Genomic DNA, 25,833 nt, shown 5'->3' with positions numbered 1-25,833 from the left:
TTGCTATTAAACATCTAAAACAGTATAGGAAATCCTTTACTAGCAGTTTTGAAGAGCAAGTATGCGCCATCACAACACACTAACAATAGTGGCATTAGCCGATTCCTTGAAGCAAATCTAGCAACAGAACCCATCCATTAAGACAACATAGAAAATTTGGCAAAATAGAGTAGCAATTAGTCTACAAACAGCATCTCTAAATTCCCATAGCACTGGCTGTAAAAATTCCAAGTGATGATGTACATGTAACTTCTCATTCATCAGCAATTCCAAATGTGCTGACCTGAGCATGACATTCTTTTTTGTTACACAAAAAGCCCCAAAGACGAAAATAATCCCTCGCGTGAAAATTGGACCCAGTAAAAAAAATTTACCACCAACAGGGCATATACCAGCTACATTTTCTACATTTCCATTGCACATTCAATGCATAATCCTATCTGCTCTCAGGGAACTTAGCCTCATAGGTCTGGGGCAACTGCACAAATGAATGGACATTTTCATAAAAGAGAATATGTGGCAAAATCAATATAATACATATATATATATATCCATAAAATATGTAATTACCATGAAAGTTGCCTGGATCATCTTCCCAGCAAACCATCTTCCATGCAGAACATGTCGAGCATTCATTGCAGCTTGCGTATTTTCAAATCTTAAGTACACAAAACCAGCAGTATTCCTGCTCATTGACAAGAATGCGAATCAGATATATACAAGGGAGAAAAGGATGATAGAACTAATGCGAAGAAAACTTACTTGTCTACAAAGATGTGTTTCAGATTCCCGTATTTTGAACATTCCTCCTGAACATCTTCTTTAATGTCCAAGTCAAAGTTTGGTTCCGTCTGCTCAAAAAGGGAGACAAAGTTTACATATTACAATCACCAAAGGGATCCAAAAAAAAAAAATTTTATCAAAGGCATTCACCACCAACCTCAATTGCTGGATCAAACATATTTGTCAAAAGTAAACATTCGCTTGGAACACCGATTGTATCTACAGAAGGAACAGTAGCTGTAGGAATTTGAAGACCAGCAATACCAAGTCCAGCAAGACCAGGAACAGAGGCAATGGGAGCAGCAAGAGGAGAAACCACTGGTGCAGCTCCCAGGATTGGTGCCGTTGGTAGTGCCATTGGTAGAGAAACACCACTACTATTGACAGCTGGAGCGCCTAGGGATCCAGGAATACTGTATACAAAGCAAATGTAAGACCAACCAAAAAATTCAAAATACAATAACACGCTCAGCAAATACAAACCTTGATGTGGTGCCACTACGATCCAATTTCTGCATAAGAATTGCACGAGAACGGGCATTCAATGCCTGAAAGAATATTAAAACAATAGGTCAATTACCTTCACTTAGGTCAACCAAAAAGTTTATGCAGTGCAGACGCTCAGTTTGGGGGCTGGATTAAGAGATTGGTAAAGCCACCTCTTTTTCATCCAAACCACCACCCTTGGATTTGTAGTGCTGATGTATGCAATGCCTTGAGAGGCTATTCACATCTTATTAGTTTAAGCAAAGAGAAGGGGAAAAGGCCAGTAAAGAGTTTATAAGTTCATGGCTGGTATGCTATTTAGAATTCTCTAACTTAACTTTAATAATCTACTAGCAAACAAAACCATAGTACAAGAGATGACAATCCAAATTAATGTTTTGACCTTTTTTTCTCCTCGGAGAATTAACTTTAATCATTTAAAACAAGCAATATATCTGCTTAAGTAAATAAGAGAATGATGAACACAGAAAATACAAAGTCCACTGAACCAAGTATATAAACCATGAGCATCAAACAGGACAAAAGCAATCAATGGAGCAGAAACTTCCACACATGAAACAATTATTCCTAGACATTACTGATCTTAGTAATCATCTCAGTATGCGAATTCTCTGCAATAATAAAAATAAAACATAAAAAGGTAGGTCTTACTAACCAAGCCACCACCTTCATCATCATCAAAATCACCAGCATTTGCTCCAATATCTTGCATTCCAGCTTGGTCAGTAACAGCCGAGACCTAAACAGGAAAATGAAATACTTGGGCAGCTGACATTCAAAATTATATCTATGATAACACACAGCCTAATTGATGAACTTGGAAAGAGTACACAACACAAGCATTATTTTGGGGAAAGAAATACAATAATAGTATAACAAAGAGCCATTACCTTAATTACTCGACCTGCAATCTCCAATTGTCCATTCAAACTCAGTGCATTTCTAGCATCTTCAAGACGTGAAAACTGCAGGGAAGTAACAAATCCAATGAGTTTGATTTAAGCTTAACCAATATTACAAGGAATCTTATCAAGCATCTAATAATGACAATTGGAATCGAAATGGGGGGGCACACTATTTGTTAAAAATAAAAAATCAAATAAATGGAATTATCCACCCTCACATAGATTGCTAGGGGGATTGAAATATTGGGCCTTTAAGTTCCCGACTTAGGCTTTTGTTGTTAATATTGGGTCTTTAAATTTTAATGTTTTAAAATTTGAGCTACTTTAGTGGAGTTGTCCTAAGTTAAAGACTGATTGCCAGCCCAACCCAACGTGATTTGAATTGGGTTGGGTTGGCTCGGTTATTATATATATTTAATCAGTATGAGGTTATAAGAAATTATAACACAAAAATGTCGGTTCGGCGTCAGATTGAGCCTTAACCGAATCCAAACCAACTTGTGACCAGCCCTAGCTAACGATTTGGCACATGAGAAAGACGAGAGACTATTCGTAGTTCAGTAGGGAGTTTTGGTCCCCACTCTCTCAGTTTGAGTAGGAAAGAAATTGGGAAGACTATAAACTAGATTTTTTTTTCCTTCATTCCGAAGGAAACCAAGACCCAACGAAGCAAAACAAAAAAGTGTCCATTCGTACGGAGCCAATTCAAACTCGAGCCAGAACAAGCAGGGAGAATACTTATACCTCTTCAAGGATTTGTTTTATCGAATTTTTAGAGGGTTACAGCTCTGTTCCCCTCTTCTGGTTATTCTCTTTTATTTCTTTTAATAAATTCCCTCTGTGTGTGTTTGTATTAAAAACAAAAAAAGATAGAATTAGAGGCAGCCCAACAGACTTTGATTTTTTTAATTAAACCAGACATACATATATATATATATATATTACGTTGCAAGTTCTAGTCAAACACACCTGCACAAATCCAAAACCTTTGCAATTGTTAGTTTCGTCAACAGGCAACTGAACCAGTTCTACTGGACCAAATGCTCCAAAAACCTGCATATATAATATATAACACAAATTAAAGGTTGATATAATCAAATCAAAATGTAAAAAGCATCCAAAATTCAAAAATAAAAATTAAACTATGAACAGGAAGTGCTAAAAAGGAAAAGAGAGATTATCCAAACCCACATCAAGATCAATTATCGAACATTATTAGATGCCTACTTTACAGTTACTTTGGAAAAAGACTCACCTGGCGGAGATCATCTTCTTTTATATTGGTGTGAAGATTGCCAACATACAGCCTTCTAGCTCCACCGGAATATGGGCCTATCATCCCACCACTGCCGCTAACCACAGTTGTTGATTGAACCAGATTCTTCTCAGCCTCTGATGGCTTTACCATCACTGGTTGACTAAGAAGAGGCTGACCAGAGAGTGCAATTGCCATAGGAACTGACATTGCATCATAGAACTCAATATACCTACAAACTAGACAACATTAGAATCTTGAATAATCAAAAAGAAAAGTTAAAGGCATACAGATATTATAGATTAGCAAAATTTTACTGCAAGCTCCACACATAGTTCAAAACGGGGGAGAAAATGTCCTTTGTCTACTCATCTTGCCTAGTTGGAGTAACCTATACTATTGCACTGCGTTTAGTACAAAGGAGATCTATCACAAGCAATTAGAAAATTCCAATATTGTGAATGATGTGAAGATTCCTCTTACTGTACAAGCAATTAGAATAAGGAAGTTACAGGCCTCAAGAGGAAGCAAGAACTGGTAGCCATTACAAAATTCCAAAATTAATCAAACCACATTAAAAGGATAGTCTTATTTTCACCTTAGAATAGATTCATTAGTTTCTTGTCCAACAGAACCAAACCACAAAAATTCATCAACAACAAAATAAGTTTAACACTCTCATACTATCTTAAACCGTACTGCTGCATAAGTTCCTAAAGTGAATCTTCTCTTTACAAATTACAACCAATCAAAGTTTTTGTCAACAACACATTTTTAAAAAATAAAATAAAACCTACCCAACTCCCTTCGAGCGTCTTGAATTGCGATCCATAATGAGGCGTACATCGCGGACCTAAAAATCATAATTCACAGCTATTAGATAGGTCAAGATATAAAAATATACTAACAGTTACCTTAACCAACTTAAGGGGGAAAAGAGAATAAGAGACACTCACAAGCACAAAAAAGACAGATATAGACAACCACTTTTACTTTATACTTCAATTTTAAAAAGCTTTGCTTCCTAGAATATCTCTAAGATCCATTAATGATTCCAAAACGTTTCCACTTATGGTTGACAGAATATATTCCAGAACCAGGAAAAAATTGTCCAAACTTTTCCAACTGGAAAAATATCTTCCTTTAATTTTAGGAAATCAAGTCAACTTCGTTGGAACAAATGCAGCATAACTGTTAACCAAATCTCAAATAAAGTGGATAGTGAACATCTTATTTGATTTGAAACATCTAGCGTTAATCACCAATAAATTTTACCAGACTTCATTTCTTATACAGCCAAAGCAACCCCAAAAAAAATGTCAAAAGAAATTTGGGTTTCCTGTATTAGTGTTAGGGTGGCCCCCACTACACCCTTCTAACATGTGCGCTTATATGTTAGAAGCTTTGTTATAAAAGTTTGCAACTCTTTAACTGACATGAAGATAGAATATATAATATCGTTCAAATAATCATATTAAGAACTCTATTTTAATTAAACAGTTTAAAATCTTTATTAAATGAACATGATATATAAATACATAGAAATGAGAACCTTGCCAGCCCTTGAGAAAAACTCATATACATCTCTTTCATCTGCCTTCAGACAAATCTGTCAAAGTTGTTCACCAAAAATTAATAAATGAGAATGTGGTAGACAGAAAGTTCAAGAGAACACAACAGAATGCATACATCAAATGCATGTGCATTACCTGATACGCAAATACCGTCCGCTGATCTCTTTCAGGATCCGCCTCTGGTTCTGTCACTTCTTCCTTTTTGTCTTTATATCTTCTGCAACGGAGAAATGAAAAATTGACAACAATTGTTTTATTATTGACAAAATGTTAATAAATGAATCCATGGAGAACAAGTTGAGACAGAGCAAGAAAAGATCAAACATAGTACACCCCTGGATCCACAAAAGAATAAAACCTCTTAGTTCGGCAAAGAAAACTGCCTTACATGACAAATACAAAGGAATAAAAAATATTTCCAAAATGGCAGCAAATTTTACAGCAAGTGTGTGTAAGGACTGAACCCATGTATCATAGTTCTACAGAGAACTACAGAAAGTTCATGAAATTACCAATGTGCGTAGATGGAGAAGTTAAGAGCCTTTATTATTTTAAATTTGAATTAGAACCAATGTGCAGAACAATATGGCAATCGAGTGAAATGGGAACACTAATGCTACGTAGGTAATGCATGTAATGCAACTTCAAAAAATGGATTAACAACAAATTTTGTACCTTCTATAAACAATATAATCTTAAATGAAACAGCATCATCAAGTTGTATGGATGGAAGTACCAAAGACCTAGTTGCAATTATCTGGAACCTGTTAGAAGCTTTTATTCCAGTGAAAGAATCACAAACATATAAAACAAAATGATACCCTATGAACTGAAAACACAGACTACTATCTGTTTACAAAGTCACACTCAAAACGAGATCACATTATAATAGTGAGTGATTTAACTATGAGTCACAATGAGACAAGCAATCTGCATAAGTTTCTCATTAGGGAAAATAAAAGGACTTGCAGGTGTGTGTGTGTGTAGGTATGTACAAACATATGCATGTATGTTTGTATGTAAACACAGACACATTGGGTAAAATAATAGCAAGTATCTATTCTTACAAAGAAAAACCACATAAGTTCCCTCCAGAGCCAATGATAGCTAACAAAAAATTCCAAAACATTGCAGAGATCATCTATACCCTAAATGCTTGTCAAGCAACCAAACACAGCAAAATACTTATATACATATATACTGTAAGAAAATAACAGCCAATCTTGTAACCAATGAACATTGATTTTCCCACAAGCATCAGAAGATGAGGTGCTTCTCTAAGCAAAGCCCATCACTCCCTCACCAGCATTTCTGCAACAGAATAAATATAATTAAGCAACTGAGTTCAGAGGGAGAGGATAACGAAAAGCATAACATGACATCACCACCGCGGTCAAAATCTCCAACACTGAACCCTCAATCTTGCATCGCAAGCTTCTAAAATAGATTCCAGAAAGTTTAGAAGAAACATTTAAGACCCATGACCTGAGCTGTGCCTGGCCCAATTGCCAGAAAGACCATCTGAAGATTGCTCTAGCATATCTGCGAGTTCCCAGAATCTAGTGTTCAATATTCAGAATTTCTAAGGCTATTAAATAGCAGAAGAAACTTATGAAGCTTAAGTATGACTACTGAAATTATTCATTAAAACAATTGCAGGAACCCCCTTATGCAAGCGAGAACAATACTTGGGACAAAACAAATGGACACCACAAGATATAATAATAGTAATAGTAATAATCTATGGCATAGAAAAGGTGAGTTTATCTTCAAAATGGATGCATTTCCACATCCAACACAGAACCCATGTCAAACTGAACCAGACAAATAATTAAAAAAAAAAAATTGAAACTGGTGGGAAACTGGAGACTAGAAATTAGCCATCAACTTAAAATGTTCCTAAATTACAATCTCCAAAAAGTCTCCTTTTTCCTTTCTTCAGATAATTTTCTCCACAAGGTCCTTATCAACCCTATAAATGCAAAGCAGCTAACCAGCTTTTCAGTTTCAGAGACACCACGGACTAAAAACTTGCATCAACTTCAAGATAGAAAATCCTGCACTAACTTCCGGCAAGAAAAGTAATGCAAGATAAAACAAGGCATCTTGAGAGAGAGAGAGAGAGAGAGAGAGAGAGAGAGAGAGAGGAAGAAGGCTTTGCTCCTACTGAACATATTTAGTTATTTAACATCAGTTTTGCCTGACACACAAACATAGCCTTCACAACAACTAAAGAAAATTGTTTTCATTACATGGGTCTAAGACTCTAAAATTACATTTTGACACCAAAAAGAGTAGCATAAAGCATATAATACACAAACACAACCGTCCTGACCAGTCACCCTTTTCAATTTGTCACATTGACACTAAAATGCATAGAGCAACTGAGCAACACCACTAAATGAATACAACCACCCAACCAGCAAAAATGCCCCTTTTCTGAATGGAAATGACAAAAGAGAGAAAAAAGATGGAGAGGGAAAGAAGTTAACAAATACATGTCACTGATCCCAACACCTATGTAACCGACAAAAGTGCCGCTCATGAAAAAAATCCCATTTGCATTTACTGCATATAATATATATACATATATTAATTCTTTCAGGATTAGTGTACTCTAATACATCAAACCTAGTGGCTCAAGGATAATACAACTTTAAACATAATTAAAGAAAAAAACGGAGCAAAACAAGAAGATGATGATGCCACAGAAATTTCAGAAAACAAAATCCTGACAAAGGATCCTCAGTAATTGCCTCTTCAAGCCTCAATAACTGATTTACACAAACTATTTCCACCTTTACTTTTCGAAGAGTGCCTGGTCTGTGAATCATAATTTCCACAAATCAAGGGCAGAATTTGCTCAAATTGTTCCAATGACATTTGAGACGCACATAACTCAAGATCCAACATACTTAGAGATTTGTTATTCTTTGAAACATGGCCACCCCAAAGTACCTTTTGATCCTCAATTAATAACACAATATACCCTTTTAACTGCTAAAACTACAAAATTTTATCATTCCTTTGATCCCAGATTTTATAAAAACAGAAGGACACTAATGCAGTATTGCGAGAGTTATCCATTTAAACTGTGTAACTACAAATAAGTCTGCTTCCTAAATGTTAAAAACCAGAAAAGGGCCAGAGAAATCTCTTTCATGAGAACTATTGTTTAAACCTATTGGAAACAAAAGAGCTTCACAATGTTTATCTTGTAAATATAAATATATATATATATTATATATATATATACAATACATGCATGCCCACCCAAAATAAAGCACACTATAATAAGAGACAATGTCATTAATCCGAAAGCACTATTAATTGTAATCCAGTCCAAGTTTAGAGTTAGAAGAACAACCAATCAGCACAAAAATTTCAGAAAGACAAATATCATCTCAATATGGCTTAGTTAATTCGTTTCAACACAAGAAGCACATGAACTTTACATACAAAAGAACTTATTCATCAAATTTAGTTCTATTACAGATACTTTGAGGTTCACTATTGTTATCAATATGCTACAGCACTACAAGGGATGGTGCTCATCCAAAAATAAATTATGCAATCTACAAAGAATTATAACAGCTACAAGGCTAAACAATATAAATATGAAAAATACCTGCTTTCTTTTTCCCGCTCCCTTATCTCCTTCTCCTTCTCTCTTTCTCTATGCTCCGTGTCCCGACTCTTCTCTCTTTCATCCCGATCACTTCGGTGCCTTTCTGAATGACTCCTGCTTCGACGCGAACGCTCTTTCTCCTTCTCCTTGTCCCTGTCACTCTCTCGGTCACGTTCTCTCCTGTCTCTGTCTCGATCACGGTCCTGCTCTTTGTCTCTGTCCCTGTCTCTCTCCCTTCCATTTCTTTCCTCCCTTTCCCTGTCCTCCTTATCTCTAGGTTCCCGTCTACTCCTGTGACGGTCACTTTCTCCATCTCTGGACTGTGAGCGATGACGAGAAGATCCCCTCTCTCTTTTCCGATCATGATCACGTGCCTCATCTCCAGATTTTGAACGCTTTGAGCGGCGTTCCTCATCGTGATCTTTCTCATCACTCTTATGCTTTGAACTCCGGCTACGACCTTTCTCTCCAGATTTCAAGGTTTTCTCACCACCATTTGCAGTTTCCTTTGACTTCTGGGGTTCAGGATTTTCAACCGTTTTCTCTAAATACTCATACTCATCAAAATCCATCAGACCCTTCTTTTAACAACCTCACAGATAGACCTTAATGCTGCTGATATCTGCAATTATTTGCCAAAAAATAACTGAACAATTTGCACTATTTTAACCAGAGATTACAATAAACCCAAACAGAAAAACAATTTTCATTCCTATAAAAGACACATTTTTCTTTCACTCTCCCCTACTACTTGTATATAAATACGTAGGGCATGGCTTCTTCATTCGAAGGGATACAAATCCCATTAAAGAAATTAACAATTCTTCGATAAACTGAGTTCTGATGAAACTATAATTTATTAATTATCGGATTTAATTTCCTACTAAACAAATAAGTAACGAAACCTTAATTTTACCTGAGTTCAGATGCATTATCAATCCCAAAACCCTATAATGAGAGTGAAACAGAAGTAAAGCAACTAAACCAAGCCCTAATTGGAATTACAGTCAAATTAGCTGCTTTTGACAGTTGCAAAACCGAAGGATAAACCTGCAAGAGTGAATCCAAGTTTCCCTTTTTATTATTATCTCCCAAAAGATTTCTTAATAATAAAACCATGGCAGTTAGGGTTTTACTGGGAGCTTGAAATTGTTACCTCCTGTGAGTAGAAACAACAAGAAGAAGAAGAACGAGAACGGAGGAGGAATAGTGAATTGAAGACGACGGAGAGCGAGCTCAGTGTGTTTGAAGCTAAAGAAGGAGTGGATTGTTCCGAGCTTGAAATGCGAGTGGTTACAGATTCAGGGACTGTAATCTCTCTGTGTCTGTTCGCGCTAGGGCTAAGTACAGACTGTTAATTTTGGGCGGCACGTGATATATATCGCCCGGACCGGTTCGTTTGGTTTATTTTAACCGGGTCTGGAGCCTTGATGGGGCTTCACTCGTGAGCGAGTAATATAGATTTGGGTCCTTTCGTTTTTTAGAGAAACTTGTATGTCCAACGTGGCATCACAGGCAATAGAGAGAAATAAGTTTTTCTCTTTTTCTCTTTTTCTCTCTCTTGCTTGTGATGACATGTCCCTCTAATGATATACAAGTTTTTCTCATTGGTTTTTATCCAAATTTGAATCCACTTGATATAGGAGTAACTCTTTTTTTAAAAGATATCATGTAATACGCCGCCACGTTGACAACATCACGTGATCTAGATATTTTTTTCCCATTATTTATAATTGAAGACGAAAATGGCATCTGGCAAAATTGAGAAGACAAATGTGGCAAATAAACTAATTCTTCAACAGTTTAGAGTAAAATGTTTAACGAAATTGAGTTTAGAAATAAAATGTCAAAACTTTTTAGTCCGGAGACAAACTATCAAACAAAACATGGTTTGTATGTGATATAGAGAAGAATTTATATATTTCGTCATGTGATATCACATGGTATCCTCACCTCTCTCATTGGCTCTCTCTTTTTTTTTTTTTTTCTCATCTCTTGTCTTTATCTCTCTTTTCAAGGGATATCACATCACTACAACATAAGAATAAGTAAGTTTTTTCCTGTGATATATGTACCTCTTTGAGTAAAATTATAACACCATATTTTTACGTGATGGAGAATGATATCCACATTCTCTAATTTATCTTCTCCACCAACATTTTCTTTTATTATTCTCATTCCACATTATATTTTCATAATAAGAACCGTTCATTTTTTAGATAATTATATAAAGATCATCTCTGCAAAGAATCAACTAAATCGAAAATCGTTTGGTCATGTAATCGTTATTAAATAAACAGACGGTGAATCAAATTGTTATTGAAACTGTCTATTTATTTCATCTTAGTTACATAACTAAATGATTTTTAATTTGGTTGATTTTTTGCAAAGACGATCTTCATAGTTAAATCTAAAACATGTACGTTCTAATCAGAAATTTACACTGTGGAATGAAAATAATAAAAGAGGTAGGTAGATTGAAAAAGGTGGATAGCATTTCTTTTTATGTGATATCATAGTCCCACAACAAATTTCCCCTTATCCCTTTCCAACTTTCTCGGTCATAATTGAGATGGAACTTTTCTATGCTTTGAATGCCATCTCTTTTCAATTGATTCCCAAATCCCAAATTAAAGTTCAAATAAATATGGCTCCCAAAATTTAATCGAATTTTAATGCTAGTTTCCCTTTTTGGGGTCTATTTTAAATTGAAATGGGAATGCACCAACCACTTGATTCATGCTGATAAACAAGTAAACAACCAATGGACAATTAGTATGGGGATACACAACAGAATTTGACCACAGATCAAAATGAATAATTTACTAACTGCATGATTGACCACATATCTCACAGAGACAGCATTTACTTGCATAGATAGTTAGATACATGGATCCCATTTATGTAAAAGATGTGATTATGAAAGTGGTACAAATAATTTTATTGATTCAAAACTCCAGCAGCAAATGCAGTTTTGTTGACATGCAGAAAGAATTTCAAACCTTTCAGCTGTTATGCAAGCTCTTTTACAAGGAAGCATGTAAGGCAAAAGATCACTTTAACTGAATGCAGTAGTCCAACACATACTATAACATGCAAATGCAGTCTTTAAAATATTGGTTCAAGACTGACAGGTGCCAAAATCATTGCAAATATTGCCAACTAAGTTAATTAAATAAAATATCATACAGACAGATCAAAATTTGGTATGGCCCCTGCAAACCAAGGCACAAATATCCAATTTTGAATGGGAGAACAAAATCAATTCTATGGCCATCTCAATAAGATGGGTGAACACAGTGACAAATTATTATTGGCACCCTACAGTAAGATGTTTCTGAATAAGATATTTCTGAAATAATCATATCATAAAATATATTATGTCTGCAACTTAGTTTGGCTTAGATATCCTGTTCGGGGTCTCACTAGAGCTCTCTCTACCAAAGATCCCCCATCCCCCTTGTCCACCCTTATCAATGCATGTGCCTGGTCTTTGTCTACCATCAGGTATTGAACTGGGTGAGTTGGGATTTGCTGGGACCCTTTCTGATGCACCTTGCGTCCCAGAAGCATTACATTTTGGAGTGCTAAATAACCCGTAACCAAGTCCCGGATGGCGGGGAGCACTAGGACTAGATGATTCTTGCTTGCAAATATCATTAGGAGGAGGAGGCCTTGAGTTTCTAAATACAGGTGCATTGGTCTCGGCTTGCCTGGTTTCTCTCATTGATGGCGAGAAGCGCAAATCTCTTGGTGTTTCTCTTATTTGATATGGAATATGGGGCTCTCTCATTCCTGGGCCCTTATTATCCATTCCTCTTGTCGGTGAAATACGACTCCTGGACTCACTTTGTTTGTACCTATTTTGAGTTCCATCAGAAGATTCATCTGGGGACTGTGGAACTGTATGTGCTCTTGTAGAATCAAGTACAGATCTGAGATTGTCTGAATCACTAATATCTGTAATCCCATTTGCATCATCAGTACCCTTCTTTTGAACCTCAGGGATTGTTTTTTCTCCAGCCTTCGTTTTTTTTACACCACCCTTCTTTGGTGGGCCAAACTTCACATGCCTGACAATTAAATATGCCTCTTTTCCTCTTCCTGGGGTCGGTTCACATTCGACATGAGCTACATCCTCTATCTGCAAATGGTTGTTTACAACTCAGCATTGAAAAAAGTAAGATGAGTAGTAATGACGTGGACTTACAAAACAATGACAAAAGAGCATCTGGCAATACCAACACAAGGAGACGAGAAAACAATGCTCCCAAGTCCTTACCCTCAGAATCCGAGGCAGTACACTGTTTCAGATCCATACAACACAATTAGCTAACTATTAGATAATTCTCATAACTTTAATTGAAAGATTATGCGGATAGATCCATACAACAGACATATTTGACAAAACAACGCAACTTTTCCCATGAATCTATGATGTGCTTTGTTTGCTTGGATAAGCAAACATATATGCAAATGACTAGGTAGAGTAATGAATACATGAGCATAGGAATACATCTATTCTGTGTTTTTGAATGGAATAAGTAAAAATCAATCTAATCAACAAAATGAACAAATAACAGTACTATGTTCAACTTTTAGATTGGCTTATAATGCAGCTTTCGACTTTCCTTTACGAGTGACAAATCAGTCTAAAAGTTAGTATAAATTCTTTCAAAGGCTCTTTGTGTTAAAATAATGTTTAAATTAAATAAACCCATCCTACGATCATAATTTACTATCAACAGAGTTGTTTGTATTCACAAGCTAAGCAATTCTCTATCTTCAAAACACAATTTTGAGAATAACCTGAATAGAAGCCAGTAGCTACCATAGCAAATATGAGATCCATGAAAATATAGCAACATTTATCTATCCCAATGCCAAAAGCTCACTTGAACTCCTGCATTAACGAGAGTGGTACATATAGAATCATCATCTAATGCAGAAAGTTCCTAGAAACTAGCCAACCCTCCCCCCACCCCCCACCCAAAAAAAGAAACTCTTTCACCCAAAGAAATAATCATTACAGTGTGAATACAGATTGAAAACTAAGGCAATGTTGGGAGAAGATAATTGAGCATTGAGAAAATGATCAAAAACCAGTTTTACATGAATCCTATCTTGATGTTGGACAGCACTGACAAATTGTGTATCGCTGCCAACAAGTCCATATAGGACAGGCAACATCTTGATAAGTTTGCAACTTGAAGTTCTAAAGGTTAGCGAAATTTATGGTTTATATATATTTGGATTTAAAGTGATACAAAGGTTTCAGGAAATTGAGAATAATACTGCAAGAGATTATGTAAAATGGCCATCTTGCGTATTTTGTGGTTGATCAGACAACGGCTTTAAGATATTTATTAGAATTGGTAAATATGTAGTAGCTATTTGTAGTGTTTGTAGTGTTTTCTGATGGAAAGGTAAATATGTAGTAGTTATTAGCAGTATTTTCAAGGAGAGAAAAAGTGCATGCAGTTTAAGAACAAGAATAAAGAAACAAAAAGGGAGCAGCAGTGCAGAACAGAGGGAGAAAGAGAGAGAGAATCATAACTTCATGCAAACATTCACTTACATTGACACTCATGAATCCATCAAATATTAGAACTCTTTAAAGAAATGGAAAAGTACCTTCACCCGGTAGCCTTTCTCCATAAATCGCTTCACCATATCTGCTTTCATCTTTAGGTCCTTTGCTTCCTGAAATCAGTAACAGTAGATATGTTGTAATCAGACTTCCCAATCTGTTTCAAATCACAAAATCACTAGTTGATGATACTAAAAAATGATCAGCATATTCATCCAAGGAGAGGAAAAATAATAGAACGAGCAAAACCAGAAATGGTCCAGCCAGAAAGATCACTAGCGTACCCATTGATATATCACATATCCCAGGTATGCAACCTGTTGTGATTACTAGTTCAGCGATGAACACCATGACATGTAAAGTATGATAAAAACAATTACTTCTTATTTTAAGTTACTTATAAGATACACAAGATTCTATAAAGATAATATCAATATACCACCAAAAAAATTACAAAGCAAGCTTGCAACACGGTCATCTGAGTTAATGAAGAGAACAAAATAATCATTTCCCTTACACTAAAAATATTTAGCCATATTATCATTATTGTTGTTTGAGTCTGTGCCCAGTTTTCAATTGAGCAGCTTTGCCCTTATTTATGAAAAAACCCCTCCTTTACACATATTTTCCTTAATCTGAAATAATGAGAAAGGCTTCAAGATGTATCAGTCGATGGTGGAACAAAATCAAGAACAGAGCATTTAAAGGAATAACTTACAGTTTTTGGAGAAAACTTAACTTCCTTAGAATCTGCTCGCAGAGTCTTGTTAGACTGCATAGATTACAAATCTGATTAAAACATTATCAGGACATCACCCAAAAAAAAAAAAACTCAAACAAGGCATCGCATGAAGGCTGAGGAAGACTAAGGAAAAAAACTAGGGTCTAATATTGACATCTATTAAATGCAAGGTCTAACGCTGATTTAACTCTACAAAAAGAAATGAATGGAGGTATCATAACCATGTTACCAATCTGTTGCCTGTTTGTAAGCATCATCATGACCATGTTAAGATCAGTCATGCAAATAGCATAACAGTGGGAAATATGGGGTGTTTTAGCCCCTCCCTTGACCCAATACACTTTACCTAAAAGCAAGAGGAATAAAAATAAAAAGGCAATGCACTTCAGTACTTCACCATGTTGATTCAAAATATTTCCATCCAAATCTACACCCAGATAAAATTATTTCAAGTGATTCCGAAATTCTTTTATATTTCCTACTAACTTGAGAACTGGAAATTTTCCGATCAAATCACCTTGGTGGCAACCCTATAAGTTGCCTAGGTCTAGCTAATGCACCAATTAATCACCCAAACCGCATCATATCTACATGTTGTCCGGCCGACTTAGCACTGATTTTTCATTTTGATGTGTATTGTTGTGTGTAGTGAACTGTAAACATAACGAATTGAGATTTATACGGGTAAGTGTAGAATATTTTCTAAAAGATTTCCCTATTAAAAAAACAAAACATTAGTTTATAGAGTCAGAGAGAGAGAGAGAGAGGCATACACCTCCACCTTGATTCCTTGCAGATGAGTTTCAAGCATTAGTCCTTTTTTCCTTTGCTATACTTAATTTCAAATATCTGGCAATACCATTCACTAGATTCTTCTTTAAATGATTCCTAAATAATAATGGTAATTTATGATTTTTTCCTTTTTTTTTGTGAAAGGTGATTTATGAGTTTTGACCATTAGCCTAATCACCCAATAAGCACTAGTCCAAAGTCATTCCTTTCGCCAAAAACACATAATTTTTTTTTTCCTTTTCAACAACACCGAACGCAAGAGCACAAATACACACCATAACCTACCTTGCTTTTAGTCTGCTCTTTCTCCCTTACTTCTTTTTTGTACTTCTCTTTATGGAAATCCATGATTTTACAAACAGGAGGATTAGCTGTGCTTTGAACCTGTAAATTATACAACAAAATTAATTGATAACCCATAAAAGAACTAAACTTATTGTCCGTGCTAATTAATCAATCTGTAATAGAATGAACAACTTGTTTTAAGTTAACCATCAGATATTCATCGCAACTAAAGGATAGTGCATCCTAGATTAAAAATATTATAGCACAAAACAAGGAAAAAGTGACATGAAAGAAAAAACCCTCTCTCTCTATTTTTTAATAATAATATGAGATAAAAGAAAAGGATCATTAACTTACAGCAAAAACGGCATGATTACATGATTAAAAAAGTTTACCTCAACTAAATCAAGCTCGAGTTTCCTTGCGCGTTCCAGAGCTTCACGCCTTGAGACAACAAAATGCTCTGCATATATAAATAAATTAGAATGACATCTAATAGAGGTCCACTACACTCCTACATCACCCCAATACAGCTCATCATTTCATTGAAATCACCCCCTTTACATTAACAAGATGAATTCTTCCATTACTTTCTCTTTTTTACTTTGGTCCTCCCTTGAGCCTCCAAGCTCTACCTACCAGAGCATTCTGTCTCTTTTACAGTGGCTTAAAGTCCCAAAGCTCTCATTCCCTCCCACTGAGTATGCAGCTTAAAACCGCCAAACCACAAGACAGACTGTGATTAATTGGAATATGATTATTAATAACAATGTTCAGTTTTTGCTTCCTAATTATCTGCCATCAAGTGTCTGAAAACTGCTTGACACTCATTTTCCTTCTCGTACTTTTTTTTTTTGCTTGGAAAATTTATTCAAACACCCCTATAAATAGTGACCCACGACCTCTGCCCCATACCTATGACGAGAGGAGACACCATTTGGCCTGAATGTCATTTGTTTCCTTCTATTAGTATTATTTAATAGCATTCGCATCCAAACTAAATCATTTCATCTTTACCTTGTAATTCTCGATTTCAAAACCTTGAGTACATGTAAAATGCAGATATACTTGACCTCATAAATTTCTAATCACTTACAAAAGATAATACCTTCGCCCATCACAAGCCTAACAACCTCAGCTTTAATCTGATCATTCATTCGCGGAGCACCTGTGGCCTGCTCTATCTTCTTTGGATTTGCCTAAAATTCAACAATACATGAAGTAAAAAACCATACATCACTCATCGTTACCAAAACGCTCAAGACCCACATACTCACAATTCATACCCAAACTCACTACTCAATAACAAGCTAACAGCATCGTAAAATTGTCCACAAAATACAATCAAACAAACAAAATCAACCCCAGAAAAAAAATAATAATAACTAACTAACTAACTACCCTCCACCGTATCACATAAAATATTTGATTGCCCAGATGATTACCTGGACCGGAGCAGCAAAGAACCTGACTTTACTGCCAAAATCAGTGGGCAAACTGTGAGAAATCAAATATGGGTTCTCTGAAACGCATGCTTTCGAATGTGAAACAGTGGGGTTCAGCAAAGAAGCATAAGCAATGTTCTTGGACTGATTGGATAAGTGTCTTAGCTTGATTCTACACAAAAAAGCCATCTTTTTTTTTTTTTTTTTCTAGTTTCAGATATCAAATTGTGACATTGAGATCCAGAGATAGAAGCAGAGTGGCACTGTGGCAAAGGAAACCTAACAGGGGTTCACTTTGACAAAAATAAAAAAGACAGAAACATAGGTGATAGGTGGGTGTCTTTTAAGTCTGGGCCAGACTGGACCGTTGGATGAAATGCAGGCTCATTCTATTCACAATTGAATAATGGGCTTTATTCTAGTCCAATTTTTCCTTACTGGATCCAGGCTTCCCCGGCCCTATTAATCTCTTTCTTCTTTGTAATTTTGGATTAACTCAAATGGTGAGAGTGGGTAAGTAATAGGTTAGGATAGGTTTATGATTTGATACCTTCTAATTTAACAAATAAAAAAAGGTCAGTGCTATTCCGACTATCCTAAACTGTTGAATTAACCACTATATTTCAAAATTTTAATTTTACCCTTAAAACAAAATTTTCAATTTTATTCGACAGCTATCTTAACCCACTAGTCCGACATAATATAGGCCCTCTTTTAGAAATTTTAGCCCACTAGTCCAATGAAGAAAAAATACTTCTTTTATAATGTTTCAAGTAATTTGGACTTATTTTCTAAACTGAAATTCTACTTGCCAGAAAAATAAAAGTCGGCATCCTTTATTTAAGTCTTATAATCCAATTCTATTTGATAAAGATGGGTCTCAACTTTTAGTCTAGTCCAAAGCCACCTACCCTTCTAGCATGGCATAACTCATAGCAAGAATATTTAAAATGCATGTCATAAGAAGAATGAATAAAATGGAGGAATGACAAATATGGATTGGCTCAAAACATGGATTTATGCATACGCCTAGAGTGGGAACAATGGCCAAGAAGGACCTCCACATGCAGACAGACCGTTTGCCTTTCACCTTTAGACTCCTGTTTCGTGTACCAAATAAGAAAAACAAACTTTGATTCTTTCACTGTTCCCAGTCAATGATGCAATTATCATGCAAAGTCAAGAATGATATATATAGAGACCAGCTTTGTGATTTGATTTTCATTGGCATTTGCATCATTGCATTGCATGTCAAATTTGAAACACTTTTAAAGCTTTAACGTCTGCATTGTCTGCTAAGCTAAGAGTCTAAGGCCAGCTTTTTTACACGAAACTCTCAGCGTCAGTGATTACGTACCTACCTGCACAAAGAGCAAATTAAAAAAAAGAACAGCCATACAATACAAGAAATATGAGTAAAATCGAGTTAATTATACTTGTACTTCTTAAAATTTATTATTTTTTCACATATATACTTAGGGTTTCAATAATTACACATACGCTTCCTGAAGTTTCAAAACTGTTGCATATAACCCCTCATATGAGATGAAAAATGATGAGAAATTATGCAAAAAACATGCTAAGGGGTGAAATGACCTAATAAGATTACTTAAGGTGTAAGGTCTAACCTCAATACAAATATTTTCTTTTTTGTTTATTTATTTTTTCTCTTGTAGGGGATTATATGCAATAGTTTTGAAACTTCAAGGAGTGTGTGTGTAATTTTTGAAACCTCAGAATGTATATGTGAAGAGACAATAAATCTCAGGGAGTGTAAGTGTAATTAACTCAGTAAAGATCACTTCTCATTGGTAACACAAAATAGGGTGACAATTGAAAACTTTAGTCTCCATTGCTTAATTGTCACCAATTTTTGTTAAAATCGAGACACTTCAGTCCCTATTGCTCAATTGTCACTCTGCTGTATGCCACCAATAAAAATAAACTTTGATTACATTTCTTATAGTGAAATATCCTTAATAAATTAGGTGGATCTCCCACACATTCAATAATTAACAATGACTTTTTGTTAATTCTACGTTCAAATCATATATATATGACTCTAAGTTTGTTAACATATGTTGAAAATCTATTGAAAAGTTTGTTAATGACATTTAATATGGGACTAGCTAATGCTCAATAATGTAATTAACATATAATAATTTGATTCTTATATTGCTTTATATAGCTACTAATGGCGTTAATATTCTAATTTATATTCGGCTTTCTGATTTAGCAGAGGCTCAACCCCATACAACATGCACGCATGTGTTCATTGTGTTGAGGTTCTAGAAGTGGCCGGCCAATTGGCCTATTCCCTTGGATGGGCCTAGAAAGAATAATTGTTAAGAAACCAAAAGTGAAAATCTTGGACTGCTTTATTGATCATAATTCAATCATAAACTATGAATCTATGAACCCTATATTATTTTTAATTGATCTTAATTAGTCGGCTTAGGAAGATCATGCTATTAAAGACATGTTGAGAAGTGGACCAAGTTTATGATCAGTGTGCCCTAGCCCCTTTCATGGGCCAATTAGGGAGAATTATTTAGAAACACCCAGGTCTTATTTTGGGCTGCTTTTCAAACACTGTTTTGTCCCTTTTCTTGTCCTGTGAAACCAACCCATCAATTACAAAAGATTTATAATAACTCTTAACCTCACAACCCAAAACTTCAATACAATTCAAGCTCCAACTCTCTCCCACTCTTCTTGCAAGTCGCAATCTTACTTGGCAAACAAGAAAACTTCCCCATGAGAATTCCATTTAAAATTATAAACTAAATTCAACAAAAGAAAATTATAGAAATATGTTAATGATATATAAAACAATGTTAAGAGTGGGGTGTGGAGTGTGGACAAAGATAGATAGATATTGCCGGCCGTCAAACTATCACTATCAGACAATTAATAAACAAACTATACACATGCATGGATGAAGAAGCCCCAATGACTTCTCAATAGACTCTGCCTCAGATCATACCTATAATATCGTGGAATATATTGTATTAATAGTATAGTTGAATTCAATAATAGGAGCTCTTTGTTAGACTCAGGAGGGGTCAATCTGATACATATTGTAAAATAAGTTTAACCTAATTAATTAAAACTTGAATCCCAAAGTTGCAACACCATCGATCATTACAATATATATTTAGTTTTAAATTGTGGTTTTCAGTCTTGGATGAAACATCATATTCAACATCGAATTCGATGCCTGCAATTCTGCAAAGTAGGGGTTAATTGAACTAATTCATTTATATATTCTTCCACTTGGAAAATGATTTTTTTTTCCTGTTCTTTTCCTCAGCCAACAGTTAGAAAATGACTTTCCACCTTGCAGCACTTGTCCCACCATTGCAATTGGTTATTTGCATTTTCATCAAACTTTGAGAGGGAAAAAAAAAAACTCAAAGAGAGATGTACACAATTGTTTGTGTTGCATTGGGCTCATACTACAATTTAGCTTGACTTTTTTTAGATATTTGTATTAGTCACCAAATAGCAATTGATCTAATCATATTTACTTTCATTTTGTTTGAAGGGGTTCCAAATTTGAATCTCTCATTCCCCAAATTCGAATTTGATAAAATTTTGAGCAAAGACAATAAGAAATAACTGAGCAATTCTTATCCAAAAAAAAAAAAACGAAAGTTTTTTCATATATGTCGTCCCATTAATTCAAAATTTTTTGAATCCAGTATTAATGTGCGTATGGTTTATGAATGGGATCTGGAGTACAAAACTTAATCTTACACTAATTATACAAGAAAGTCAGAAATATCATATTTTGCTTACAGGGAAAAAAAAAAAAGATATTAAAAAGATTTGAATGCTTAATTCTTTCTTTCTTTATTTCTGAAATCCGCAGACTCCATTCTAGTACGTGTTTTAGTTTGACGGTCTATTCTTCCTGTCAAAATTAACCTTGAAAGCTAAGTAATAACTATATTATTATTTAACGAAATGATTTACATGTATAAATATATTAATATATATCCTCCACAGATACTACCTTCCTGGCTTCCTTTCATAATTTCATTCAATAATGATAATGCAGATTCCTTGTTGACCTTTAACAGCAATTTTTAAGCACCGAAACAAAAAAATACTTTGATTTCAAAATCCTACTATTTTTGGATTGATCGCATCTTCGCCCTGTCATTCTCAAATCTGAGAATGAATCTCAATTCTCATGCATATGTTTAACACTATGCATGTAATTTGACCATTCTTTATATATATAAATATATATTTTATCTAAATTATATGATATTTTTTCATATAAACAATCCTAACCTCAATGCAATGTGCATCACAGCATACATCATCATCATCATCATCTATGGTTTTACTTTCACGTGTTATGAGCTCAGAACTTAGCTTAATTTCACCGTTTTGTAGCTAGGAAGTAGGAGTTGAAAGGAGTACTTTATAAAATTCCAAGTCAGTGGTCAATGTGATGTAACACAAGGGAATCAACCCCAATCAAATAGGTCCGGCTGCAATTCAGATGGGTACATTGGGTGTATTAAGGTCAAAAATGAAGAAAAATATGGGTTGGGCCAAATTGTGGATAAAAAGTTGTAAACATTAAATAGGATATCTTCTCACATTTAGACAAGTTTCGTTAGTCTTGTTTTCAATATGTGTTAGATTTAGGTGTTTAAGTTTGAAATAATATCAGTACGTGTAGTGTACGAATCAATTAAGGTAGGATCTCAAAATTCAATTCTTAAATACCCATATAAAAGAATAAAAAGGAGCTCTAAAACACCCTATGGAATTCATTCGAGGTGATTGCATTGAATAGGCATATGAGCAATAATTAATTGATCATTAATATATCCTTGTTCAATGTACAAGCAAGCAATTACATTAAACAAATAATGCATATACATGACTTGTTTTTAATTAAAACCAAATGATAGATGGTCCACTTCATTAGTGGTGCACAACCTAGGCTCTTGGGTTCATTGTTTCCATTTCAGACATGACAGTCTATAGATTTGAGTTGAAGACTCGAAGAACATTATCCATATTTTGCACATATCTGGTGGTTGGGATACCGGATAAGGCATGGAAAGACTTCATAGCTAGGTGATAAACTGATAGGTCATTATATATATTTCGCTGTCATTGAATGTGTTTTCTTTGATTGAAAGGCCTTGTAAGTTGTAATCAACCAGATTATTCTGTGGAGCTATATGTCAACTGATCAAAGTGTTGGTTTAGTAAATTAGTGTTTTTTATAGGAAATGTAAAGTCATCAGATTCAATACAATATCGTACAAGGTTTTAACTAAAAATTCGGATATGTTCAAATCACTTACAAACCAGCTAGACGTATCAGTTTTTTATTTTTGGGGGCAGACGTATCATGTCAATCCAGTGTCTTTGAATGTTTTCTGATTTACCCATCAGCTTAGAGAGCTTATACATTTATTTATTTATGGCAGAAACAGATGGTTGGATTATTGTACTTTCTTTTCAAAGGGGTATGGATATCTGAGGTAGGACCATGTTGAAGTACTAAGTCCCAAATTATTTGCATTCAGTTGGGTTTTGTTCAGTTGTGAAGGGTGCATTCAAATTAAAGAGAGGGTAGGATGTCTTATTCTATTCACATGGCAGTATGGCACACACACACACACTTCCTCTAGTTTCCAGAATGTCAATTCTCTGTGGGCTGTTGTACGGCCAATAATCGGTACCATCCCTTTCCCTCTGCACCTCTCTCTCATCTATGTTTTCAACTGGTAAATACAAGGCCCTGGATCTTTGGGTCACTGAACCAATTAATGAGAAGTATTCATTTCATTCAAATCATAGAGATTGGCCTGTCCTTCCCTCCTGACTTCTGACACATTGAATTTAAGTGTTAGGTTTAGGTAAAGGGGCATATCTTCCTTTGCCTTTTATCTAACTTTATCTGCTAGTGTTTGTGTTTCATCCATTTGATGCATGCCTGTCACAAAAATATAATAAAATTTTATCCACCAGAGGCAGAGGAGGGATTTGAATAAATTGTGAAACATAATATGCATTCCGGGAAGGCTTTTCTAACGAAACAAACAATTGGGTATTGCATGGAGATACAGAGAAAAGGACAAGCCAGCACAGTGCAGTAATAGTCTAATAGATTATAGTGAATGATTTAATATGCAATTGAAAAGGAAATCTCAAACCAAAGATGGGATATACCAATATGAAATCATATCCAAGGTGTTACATTTGGTGGGTTATTGGATATTGGTTTCTTAGTTTAACCTGTACTCTAAAACCCCTAGCCAAAAAAAAAAACCTGTACTCTAAAACAAGCTTACTGAGATAACAGTGTTATATGATTATGTCAATCCCATTTCTGCTCCTGTCTGCAGCTGCCAGCAGAGACCATATAGGCAAAGCCAATTCTGTTGAAGGAGTTGGAGCTTTTGGAAGCAATATATTATGTCTGATAATCAAAAAAACCCTAACTATTTAAACTGTCAAAGAATGAACCAACAATATATATCAAACTAACATAAATAACGTTTCTCTTATTCCTCTCACGATCACTATTTACATTTATGTGACCCGTTATTGTGAGAATGATGTTACATCACCCCTTGTAGGTAAGAATTTCTCAAGTTCATGTATCTGTACAAGGGCAGGGCAGGAGTTTCTGTGTCCTTAGCCATTCCTTTTCTCACTATGACATATTCTATCCTCACTCTCAGCATTATATACTTCAACCAATTCCTTGCCCCCTGCCTCCATATTCATATATAAAATCTTGTTATATATTGACCAAAATGGCAGCAATTTAATAAAGTTTTAACTAGAAAGCTAAGCTGGACTTGACAATGAGCAATTCAGAGTGAGCAGGGGCAAGGCAAAGCCATATGCCCCCGGCCCACATTGACAAGCAATATACATCAGTAAACGCATGAATGATGAATGTGCCTCATTTGTAGCATTTGGTGCACAACTCCTGTGGATATAGTTTTTTTTTTATATGCCAAACTTGTCAAACAGTTGCTATACCATGGTGGAATAAATAGTTTAATGAGTTAGGTCTTGTAGCAAATATAGGCTGCTGCCTATATATATATATATATATATATAAACTAGTGCATAATGTGTATCCCCTAATGCCAAGTAATGGTTGGTCCTCCTAAAAAACGTGTAGATTAATAATATAAAGGTAGGTAGTTTTGTTATAAAAGCATATTGCAAAGAGAAACCAGAAAGATTGTTAAACTCAACCCACATAAAGTGGTTCAATTAACTATTAGCTGATTGTTAAGATTTAAAAGCTAAGACAATTAATAGAACACTTGCAGCAGATGATGGTCTCAGATTTTGCATACTTGGTCCCTGGCTGGCTAATTATAATACTATCTTAAATGGGATCTCATCACTCATTCTTTTAACCAGTGTAGCATTTTTGTACTTAGGCTTTTCATCTAGTATATAATTCAAATATATTGATCCAAGCAAAGTGCAAGAGTCCATGATAGGTACTATTATCGTAGGTGAGCAATTTTGAAAACAAGGGATGAAGGAATAACCAAAACTCCTCTTAAGTCAATCAAATGAGCTTTGGTTTCACAACCAAAACCCCTTTGAATCAAACCGAAAGAATTTGTCTGAGACAACTATTGAATTCTAAAAGCTTATAATTGTTAGTCTCATCATGCATGTGGAGAGCCAGACAAATAAAAAGAGAGAAACAAATATGTGCACTCTTATCCTACACTATGCAAACCAACAAAGAAGTAGAGGATGATGACTGAATTAATACAAGACATACACATTGCAATAAGGCTATACAAACATTGAACCTCAATAGTTTAAGTAATTAGAAATTAATTAATAATGTATATCAAACTTACACTTCGGTTTAGTTCGCAATATCCGCTTTGGAAGTCGCCTAATATAATTACACTATAAGCTAGCTGCTTAATCCAACATCATGGACAACCCCTTTCCTAATCTCCATTCCCCACTAAGACAAAACAAGGCACATTATAAAATGAGATTATAGTAGTAGCACGCAATTAAGATAACAGATGGTCCATCATTAATTGAGTGGAATGTGACAACTCATGTGGAACATACAAATACAACTTCTCTTGTTCTCTCTAAAAGAAAATATATAAATGTACGGTTTCTGGTTGCTGTAACTTTCCATCAGCTATGGAGACCCAAAATGACCACCTCTGCAAAAATATATATGGACCCAGTAGTTCTCAAACCAAACATTATTTAGTTGGTGGATCATGCCATCTTATCCAATTACCTGAAAATGACAAACCTCTGTTTTATCATTAGTGCATTGT

At 35.0% G+C, this 25,833-nt stretch overlaps 2 protein-coding genes across 3 annotated transcripts; both read right to left on the bottom strand.

Moving 5' to 3' along the window:
* Nucleotides 1-80: 80 nt before the first annotated feature.
* LOC147276373 (Splicing factor, CC1-like protein) lies at nt 81-10,004 on the bottom strand. 2 transcript variants are annotated; one of them, XM_086253473.1, is made up of 15 exons: nt 9,809-10,003; nt 9,569-9,702; nt 8,653-9,274; nt 5,160-5,241; nt 5,003-5,059; nt 4,248-4,303; nt 3,451-3,682; nt 3,165-3,248; nt 2,181-2,255; nt 1,946-2,029; nt 1,267-1,331; nt 941-1,196; nt 763-851; nt 571-685; nt 81-478 (listed from the first exon to the last, which is right to left on the bottom strand). In XM_086253473.1, the coding sequence occupies exons 3-15, from the start codon at nt 9,222-9,224 to the stop codon at nt 437-439; spliced, it is 1,809 nt and encodes a 602-aa protein (XP_086109599.1). In that variant the 5' UTR covers nt 9,225-9,274; nt 9,569-9,702; nt 9,809-10,003; the 3' UTR covers nt 81-436. The 2 variants fall into 2 exon arrangements, with proteins under 2 accessions (XP_086109599.1, XP_086109600.1); XM_086253474.1 differs by lacking the exon at nt 9,569-9,702 and having other exon boundaries at nt 9,809-10,004.
* A 1,801-nt stretch (nt 10,005-11,805) lies between these two features.
* Nucleotides 11,806-17,794, bottom strand: LOC147276372 (translation initiation factor 3 (IF-3) family protein). The gene is given in 9 exon segments (XM_086253874.1): nt 11,806-12,113; nt 12,116-12,796; nt 12,894-12,956; nt 14,287-14,355; nt 14,961-15,014; nt 16,062-16,160; nt 16,457-16,524; nt 17,170-17,260; nt 17,507-17,794. Coding segments are annotated over 9 exon segments (1,338 nt in total). The 5' UTR covers nt 17,696-17,794; the 3' UTR covers nt 11,806-12,089.
* Between the last annotated feature and the right edge of the window lie 8,039 nt (nt 17,795-25,833).

This window comes from Dryas octopetala, chromosome 8 (genome assembly GCF_963921425.1).
Source record: "Dryas octopetala chromosome 8, drDryOcto1.1, whole genome shotgun sequence".
NCBI classification, from domain to species: Eukaryota; Viridiplantae; Streptophyta; class Magnoliopsida; order Rosales; family Rosaceae; genus Dryas; species Dryas octopetala.
The sequence above is the reverse complement of the archived record's forward strand: the minus strand, read 5'-3'. Positions and strand labels throughout refer to the sequence as shown.

Coding starts and splice junctions, on each gene's coding strand:
- LOC147276373 (XM_086253474.1), bottom strand. CDS start 9,224: ATGGATTTTGATGAGTATGAGTATTTAGAGAAAACGGTTGAAAATCCT. Junction 5,242..8,652: donor GAGCGGGAAAAAGAAAGCAG/GTATTTTTCATA, acceptor TCTCCGTTGCAG/AAGATATAAAGACAAAAAGG. Junction 686..762: donor AAACACATCTTTGTAGACAA/GTAAGTTTTCTT, acceptor GTCAATGAGCAG/GAATACTGCTGGTTTTGTGT.